Below are 8,895 nucleotides of genomic sequence, written 5' to 3'. Positions count from 1 at the left end.
GCAGGGACCACGTACCACTAAGTGAAAATGCATGGCCAAAACCTACAAGGGAAGCTGTACAGAAAGGAGGTGACTCTACAGAACACCATTCTTTTTATCCTTGCCTCCGACCTCCTGCCAATAAGAAGAAGGAAAATGTCTATGTTTTGAAAATTTGGTTATAGATTTTTTTTGGACCAGGAATGACCACAGAAAGGTCTATCACATGCACTGTAATTTGATCCTCTTACATTGAAGGGTAACAATCAGCATATACACAGGTATTACAGTTCGTTTTCTTCACCATTTGGGATTGGCGCCTTTTGGATTAGGAAAAATCATGCGGTTTTGACTAACATTGGGATATTGTTGTTTGTAATTTTTTTTGCTAACAAATACTTGAGATTCAAAATGGTTTCAATATTTTATTTACTAAGCTTCAATGTATAGACTTGAATAGGGCAATGAACTAAATGTTACTTTTTTTAAAATATTATTTTGGAAACCTTCAATTATTGAGAATTTTAGGCAGTCAGTTGGGAAAAATATATTCTTTTTGAGTTTTGGGAATGGGGCCGAAATTTGACCTGAACAAACACTGTATTACCATTCAGGTGTTGGTCGTGGCCTATGACTTCCGGTGCCGGGGACCCTCAAGGGTACGTCATCCTTGTCACGAGACCTAGAATTGCGGCCCCTACTGGATGAGGAGGGTTTGGAGCTGGCGGGTTTCAGGGTGTCCAGGATCTCCTTCTTGAAATCCTTGCACAGCGTTCTGACATGCTTCAGCAGTGCTCTGGGGGAAAATTTGAATGACCCATTAATAAGAAATTTGTAAACATATATATATATATATATATAAACTGAACACAAACACAAGCTATCGGATTTGTTTTATTTCATAAACTGTGAAATACTATATACATAAATAACAATTATTGCATGTACATGGAATATTGTTTATGTTGGTTTGATCAACACAAAACATTCATGTTGTTCATTTATTGCTATGGTAAATTTTGAAGGACTGTATTTTAACCATGCACATCACGAGGAGTTAATTGTATAATTGTACCACTACGGATGAACACAAAAACCTGAATATTAAGGAAGTTATTTTTATACTGAAGGATGAAACCACCCACCCCCACATCACGGAAGTAATGTTGACGCAATTAAATGGGTTAAATAATATCGTATGGCATACATTTATTTGAACGAAACTATGTTTAGGCTAGTATTACATTAGACTGCCTTTTGGTATTGATGGTGTATTTGATTCCCTCTTCCTCATTTGAGATCTGGCTCAAACAAGGGATCGCAATACAAAATGCAACTCGGTCAATTATATCTCCCGGGTAGGCTTCAACACAATACTAGACATGGCGCGGCAGAGGCCGACGCGTATCCCCACGCCGAATGTTTGACCTAGGTGTGCCCCAGGGTTGGTAATGGGGCCATTTATAGCTGAGATTGACCGTATTGTCATAAGAAAAGTTCATCATCAATTAGAAGTGAATTGGTTTAGAAATGAAGAAGTTATAGTAAAAGGCAATTTTGGGTGGGTGTGACATATGTGGGCAGGGCGCCCCAGGGTTGGTAATTGTGCCATGCATAGTTGAGATTGACCGTATTGTCATAAGAGAAGTTCAGTATCAATTTGAAGTGAATCGGTGTAGAAAAGAAGAAATTATAGTAAAAGGCAATTTTGGGTGGGTGTGGTCTATGTGGGCGGGGCCCCAGGGTTGGTAATGAGGCCATGCATAGTTGAGATTGACCGTATTGTCATAAGAGAGGTTCAGTATCAATTTGAAGTGAATCGGTGTAGAAATGAAGAAATTATAGTAAAAGGCAATTTTGGGTGGGTGTGGTCTATGTGGGCGGGGCGCCCCAGGGTTGGTAATGGGGCCATGCATAGTTGAGATTGACTGTATTGTCATAAGAGAAATTCAATATCAATTTGAAGTGAATCGGTGTAGAAATGAAGAAATTATAGTAAAGGCAATTTTGGGTGGGTGTGGTCTATGTGGGCGGGGCCCCAGGGTTGGTTATGGGGCCATGCATAGTTGAGATTGACCCTAATGTCATAAGAGAAGTCCAGTATCAATTTGAAGTGAATCCGTGTAGAAATGAAAAAATTATAGTAAATGGAATTTTTTGGTGGGTGTGGCCTATGTGGGCGGGCGCCCCAGGGTTGGGATTGGGGCCATGCATAGTTGAGATTGACCCTAATGTCATAACAAAAGTTCAGTATCAATTTGAAGTGAATCCGTGTAGAAATGAAAAAATTATAGTAAATGGAAATTTTTGGTGGGTGTGGCCTATGTGGGCGGGGCGCCCCAGGGTTGGGAATGGGGCCATGCATGGTTGAGATTGACCGTTTTGTCATAAGAGAGGTACAGTATCAATTTGAAGTGAATCGGTGTAGAAATAAAAAAGTAAATGTAAAATAACCTAAAAAAATGAGTGATAATTTCTGACGCGGCCCCACCCCAACCGCTATAACTTTTGACCCAGGGGTCAGATCAAAATTCCAAATAGTGCAGGTTCGCACATATGCTCATAGCTACCATGTGTGTAAGTTTCAAGGTTCTAGTGCTTTTAGTGTAGGAGGAGATAGTGGCCAGGACGGACGGACAGACAGACGGACGGACGGACGGACGGCGGAGATAACCACATTTTTCAAAAGGCGTGGGGATAAAAACAACATATCTTAAGAAATAATTGCTTTTGTCTGACAACAGTTAATTAAAGTCGTAACGTGTGATAAAATTAACAAAGTATTCGAATATGTGAGGGTCATTCAAATTTTGAAAACGAATACTGACATCGAAGATCGACGTTGTGTTGTACCACTTTATACGACAGATCGAATTTATTTAAATGGATTGTAATTTCCGTTGTGTTGAAACAAAAGAGAAACACACGGTTAAGAACCAGTCCCATATAAGCTAAATTCTCAATTTATGTGAACCATCTTATATCTGCCGGTGTTAGCCCACACCATTGTACAAAGCTTATCTGTGTCCATGGAGATTTACTAAAATTAATTTAAGAGCATACACACCCAAGCGTTATAGTCGATTCCCGGGGAAAATTCTGTTCATAAAACCTATTGATTGCATCCAAATGGAACATACACTTATATGCCGCTTATATATACTTATATGCTAATATATGGTCCATGGTGGCTTGAATAATCAGATCACTTAATTCCTAAATTACTTTTCATAATAATCGATTCATTTATACACGTAATTGCATGAGTACTTTGTGTGAAGAGACAACATACTTTTATATCACATTAGAAAAATCGTTTGACTCTTGATCGAATTGGAGAACTATTATCAATTCGGTAGTTAATTGTGAATGTAAATTATTTGATGACCGATGATCCGGTTATTCATACATATATGGTTTTACTGTTATATAAGACGGCTGCAATATTCCTTATTCCGAAACAATAATATTCAGTATTTCAGTTCTATTTATAATACATCTAAATACTTCAATTATGCAATCATGTTTTCGAGTTCGCAATTTACTTAATTTTTAAAGCATAATTTTAAAAATGCAGTAGATAGAAATTATTGTGAATTCCTCATGAACATATCCAACAAACTTAGCGTTATAAACACACACCTGTACGAAACAAGGTTAATAAATGGAAACGTCTTTTCCGTCGTATTTTAACAAGTATTTAAATTATGTGTGTATCAGTGAATATTCATTAACGTATGCTTAAGCAAATTCAGATATGAAACCATTGTAAGTTTTCATGAGCATGTTATTCCCTTCGTGGTTATGTTTTATTTTTGGAATACATAAAGCGTCTGAATGGTTAATTGAATATGATGGCATTTTTATAGTAATATTGCATAGTTTATGTTCACCACCACAGTTAATGAGGTAGTACGTTCTAAACAGTGTGTGTAATGTTTTAGTGTTGCGAGAGTTTCTCGTACAGAACATTTTTTAAAGAAAACAGTAATCGTAAATGCAATAATACCATCCAATATGTTCAAATGCATTTTTTTTGCAATAGAACCATCTTGAAATTCTTTACAATTGGTAATAAATGTTAAATACGCTCAAGTTATTATTCGAATTAATTAAATATGTTACCTGTCTTGGGTTTCAGCAAGAATACGATGATAAAAAGTATTCGTAAAACACGTATGCCTCGAAAAAAACACTTGAACTTTATAAAATGACATTCAAAAAGCAAAATGTAAGATTTAATTATAACATATTATCGGCTAATATGTATTTTGATGGTTATGATTAATATGATGCATGCCTTTTATGCCATTACATAATTTACGACATAACTTGTTGAACAATCGCCACTGCAAACATATTACCTGATTTAATTGATAATTTATAATTGTATAAACTTCGTATACACTAACCATGTTATTCTTTGGCTTCGAAGTTTTGTTTTGAAATTTCTGAAGTAGTTTTACCATAAATTGTACTTCCATGTGATCTTTGTTTACATTAATATCAGATAATATCTTGTTATAATATACATTTAAGTTAAAAGACAAGAAACATCTTGTGTTTTTGTCAATATAAAACAAAATGATAGCCTTCATCGTTCGGATAAAATAATATTTATTTGGATTTAGTGGGTTTGTAACACGTATATTAATATGGTTTTCAATGTATAAAACGTGCTATATGTAGCCGTACTAAAGTGTCAACAATTCAAAATATGGTAGGTCAAATGCTTCTTTCTGAATTTAAAAACAAAAGAGGGTTAACCTTGTCGTGGCTGTCGTGTTAAGTACAAATGTATTTTGAAATCCATAGAAGATTTACACTTACTCATACTCTCAACCAACCTTAGGGTATGTGTTGCAGTGTCTTTTCTACTGGGCGCGAATGTCGAACAGGAGTGCGTAAACAGCGTGCATACGAATATAGGGAATAGGAAAAGATTTTACATCTGCAACAGTACAACGTAGACAAATCTAGAAAGGTTGCTGCTGTGGAATGAATCTAAGAACGTAAGTAGTTTTGATTAGCAATAATTAATTGATCAAAGATGTTTAATGCATTCGTTATATACCGAAAGTATTCGCCTTTGCTTCCTTTTCTTCAAGATACATGTTTCAACAGAAAACACATTTTGATCTATGTATGAACTGTTGTAAAAATGTGTTTCTGCAACTAAGGACAAAAACACCGACGCAAACTTCAAGGAAGTGATGTTAAGACATATTGATTGGTCTATTGCGTAGCAAATGCATAATTTGATTCCTTCTTCCTTTCGTGCGGCACACATCGACCATCAAACATTTATTAAAATAACACAGGTCAGTTTGAATTTAATATACGCATCATTATGCGTTAACGCTTTTCTTTCCTTAAAAGTGTATATCACGTGGTCGTTGCGGCACTATTTAGGGACGTCACATCTCGTATTGAATGATACTAACGCGTGCGATCAGCAAACATGTGTCTAGTACTTGCATTGTGCTTATTACTGGGCGCAAATGCTCTTGAGCCACAGTGTATCAATTATGCGCCAAACCGGTTTGAATACGAGCATAATGTACTTGAAAAACTAGTGTATCTGGAACAGTTTAAAACCGATGCAACAGAAAGGATTGCTGCTCAGGTACAACAACTTCATACTGTACTTGGAAAACTTCTTTATCTGGAACAGTTCAAAGAGGATGCTAGCGAAAAGATTTCTGTCCTTGAAAAACAACTGCAAGGTATGTTCTAGTTTTATTTTGTTGTTTTGTTCTCTCTTTGTTTTGCATTCAGTTTGATTAAATGAAATGCAAAATACTGTTCGGCGTCAATTACTGGCTTAAGTTAGTTGATCTTAAGTTTGCGTGGGTTTAGCTGTCGGTGTCGGATTGTGTTTTTCTTCGTATAAACACATTACGGCCACCGTAAAACTTTGCGAAACCGAATGATTTTCCTCTCTGAGATAAAGTTTGCGATTATAGTCTTATTTGTGAATAATAATTGATTTTTTGTCTTAAAAAAGCGTGTTTTTTTTTCACCATGAAGTTTGTTAGCAAAGTTGGTCTTTCCAGGGATTTTAACATTTTCAGATGGGATTTTACGTTTAACAATGGGATGTTCCGTTTTTTCCCATGGGATTTTCTCCAATTTTTCGGTATGGGATTTTCGAAAAAAAATAAAAACGTGTTTTTTGCTTTCTTATCGATTTAAGCATTGTTAAGTAATTTAGCTGTTATTTTTCAATTTTCTTTGATAGCAAAACAATTAATGGAAAAATAATCCGATGGGCAACGAAATTCCATAATATATTATTCTAAATAATGTTCTCCTAATCTGGAAATGTCATTTGTGTCAAAATAAATTTACGGGTACAGTCCAAAAGAACTGCCTAAAATCAAGAGAAAACACAAACCCCAAAGAGATAGAAAAAAATGAATTGCATGTTAATGATGTTGTTACAGTAACAACTACTGAATTTGTTATTTACAGAGGAACTCATGTCGGACTCCATTACTATTCCAATCCTTTCTTATAATGCAATAGCGTCCTGATTGCTTTACTGAAAGATACGTTATTTTTTATAAAGTAAATACATTATTTACAAACCGTTATTCCTTAACAAATAAGTTATATTTAAGTTGAATTTGCATGGATTTCACCTTTACTTTGTTATGATGTTTAAAAATAAATGTTATTACTAAACCCAAACCACTTCAATTAGTGTGTTTAAACAGAAATACCAGTACAAACTCCCGCTCGTGTGGTTCTAAATACTCTGCTTTTGGTTAATCTAAACTAAAGAATGTTACTCTCTGTTTCAGGCCCACCAACACACTCTCCGCTGACAAATTCAACACAATCTCCGGTGACACCACGTAGTTCATCAACGTACGTTCACTGGGGTATGAACACGTGTCCGAATGTGACAGCTACGACGATGGTATACAGCGGACAAGCAGCCGGTGGACATCATCTCCACACCGGCTCTGGTGAATACATTTGCTTGCCAAACGATCCAGAGTACGACAAATACAATCAAAACAATGATGAGAATAGATCACTTATGTATGGGGCTGAGTACGAGACACATGCACCAATCACAAATCCTCCAGCTTTAAGCGATCTCCACGATCATGACGTACCGTGCTCTGTTTGTCTTGCACGCGGGAAGACAACGTTGATGATACCTGGCCGTACATCGTGCTACAGCGGCTGGACTAAGGAGTACCAGGGATATCTGATGGGGGAGTACCATTCGTATCAAGGGAAAGGATATGTCTGCATGGACAAAAACGCAGAGGCGCTGAATGGCACCGATGCCGACCTGAATGGAGCATTGCTATACTTTGTCGAAGGTCGGTGTGGTAATTTGCAATGTCCCCAGTATCTCGAGGGAGCAGAACTAGCCTGTGTCGTTTGTTCAATAACAATATAAATGTTAGTATGCTAAATGCAATACAACAACATTTTCATTTATGTATATTTACGAATAAGTTTTGAAAACAAATTGTTTTAATTTACCGCATGGGCAAATAATGCATTTGTCATCTTAACAATATGTATGCATATTTGAATGAATTTGAAGTATATACTCTGGCTTACTTACGTATAATAGTGTATCCATTTATGAATTGTTTAACAGAGAAAACAGCAAAAACATCAATTGCTTATATATTTGTGTTCATATCTTAACACCATAATTCGTCGGACACTTATTTTCTTTTCTTGTCTCGGATAAATTTGCAAAATTACTAAACAATTAATGGTCACAGTACTGTAATGTAAAGAAAGATGGTCAAAACTGGCCACGTTCCAGGGTTCACTTGATTTACATAGACTTATGTAGGTTGATGACATCAACCATCTCCTTTGAAATGACACGGGCCACACCTTTGACATTTGTAAAGAGCCATCTGATAGGGATCCGGTTTAAACATATGCTTGCCAAACGACCCAGACTATGACAAATACAATCAAAGCACTGATGAATATATATCACTGATGTATGGGGCTGAGTACGAAACCTATTACAATCCTCCATCCTTTGGCGATCCCCACGATCATGACGCACCGTGCTCTGCTTGTCTTGCTCGCTGAATGACAACATTGATGATTCCTGGCCTTACATCGTGCTACATCGAATGGATCAAGGAGTACCAGGGATACGTGATGGGGGAGCACTTTTGATTTCAAGCAAAAGGATATGTCTGCATGGATAAAAACGCCGAGGCGCTGCATTCCAGCGTTGCCAACCTGAACAGATCCTTTTTCTACCGTGTTGAATGTCGGTGTGATACATTAAAATGTCCTCCGTATATACAGGGAGCAGAACAAGCACGTGTCGTTTGTTCATACACAACATAATTATTAGCATGATAAATGAAATACAATATTTTTCTATATTTACGAACTTTCGTTGACAATTTATTTTTTTAATTTAATTAATCGACAAATAATTTAGTTGCGATCTTTACATCTATTCATTTTTCTATATTTACGAACTTTCTTTGACTATATATTTATTAAATTTAATTAATCGACAAATAATTTAGTTGTGATCTTTACAGTATAGATGCAGATTTTATTACGTTCGTAAAATATAATGTCCATTTAAATATTGTTCAACACTTAAAAATACAAAACAGTAATACAATCAATGGCTTGGCTAATGTTGTATTTGTTCCTTTGTTTTATGTATTTGTATTTAATTTAAATCGTTTTTTTTTTGATATGTAGGCTTTGGGTTTTTAATATATCATAGTCTAAGCTGTAAATAATAAAGCTTGTTAATATTTAAGTAGTGCTTTCTTTGCAGGTATTGACTTTGCTCAACTAAAATTATTATATCCATTACATTTATAATACACGAATGCAATTTAGGTTTCGTGCTATTTGAAATATATAAGGAGATCAACATCAGCTGCGGTAATG

General features: G+C 35.8%; 1 protein-coding gene across 1 annotated transcript; it reads left to right on the top strand.

Moving 5' to 3' along the window:
• The first annotated feature begins 5,306 nt into the window (after positions 1-5,306).
• LOC127837803 (short-chain collagen C4-like) lies at positions 5,307-8,535 on the top strand. The gene is made up of 2 exons (XM_052365198.1): positions 5,307-5,705; positions 6,786-8,535. Exons 1-2 carry the CDS (start codon positions 5,441-5,443, stop codon positions 7,397-7,399), a joined length of 879 nt encoding a protein of 292 aa, XP_052221158.1. The 5' UTR covers positions 5,307-5,440; the 3' UTR covers positions 7,400-8,535.
• Positions 8,536-8,895: the final 360 nt, after the last annotated feature.

The sequence above is a fragment of the Dreissena polymorpha genome, chromosome 7 (assembly GCF_020536995.1).
Source record: "Dreissena polymorpha isolate Duluth1 chromosome 7, UMN_Dpol_1.0, whole genome shotgun sequence".
Lineage (NCBI taxonomy): Eukaryota > Metazoa > Mollusca > Bivalvia > Myida > Dreissenidae > Dreissena > Dreissena polymorpha.
Note: the sequence above shows the minus strand (reverse complement) of the source record. Positions and strands in the feature narration are given on the sequence as shown.

Bases quoted from the DNA above. Each gene is read 5' to 3' on its own strand.
- LOC127837803 (XM_052365198.1), top strand. From the start codon at position 5,441: ATGTGTCTAGTACTTGCATTGTGCTTATTACTGGGCGCAAATGCTCTT. The intron at 5,706-6,785 runs GTATGTTCTAGT...TCTCTGTTTCAG, and splicing joins CCTTGAAAAACAACTGCAAG to GCCCACCAACACACTCTCCG.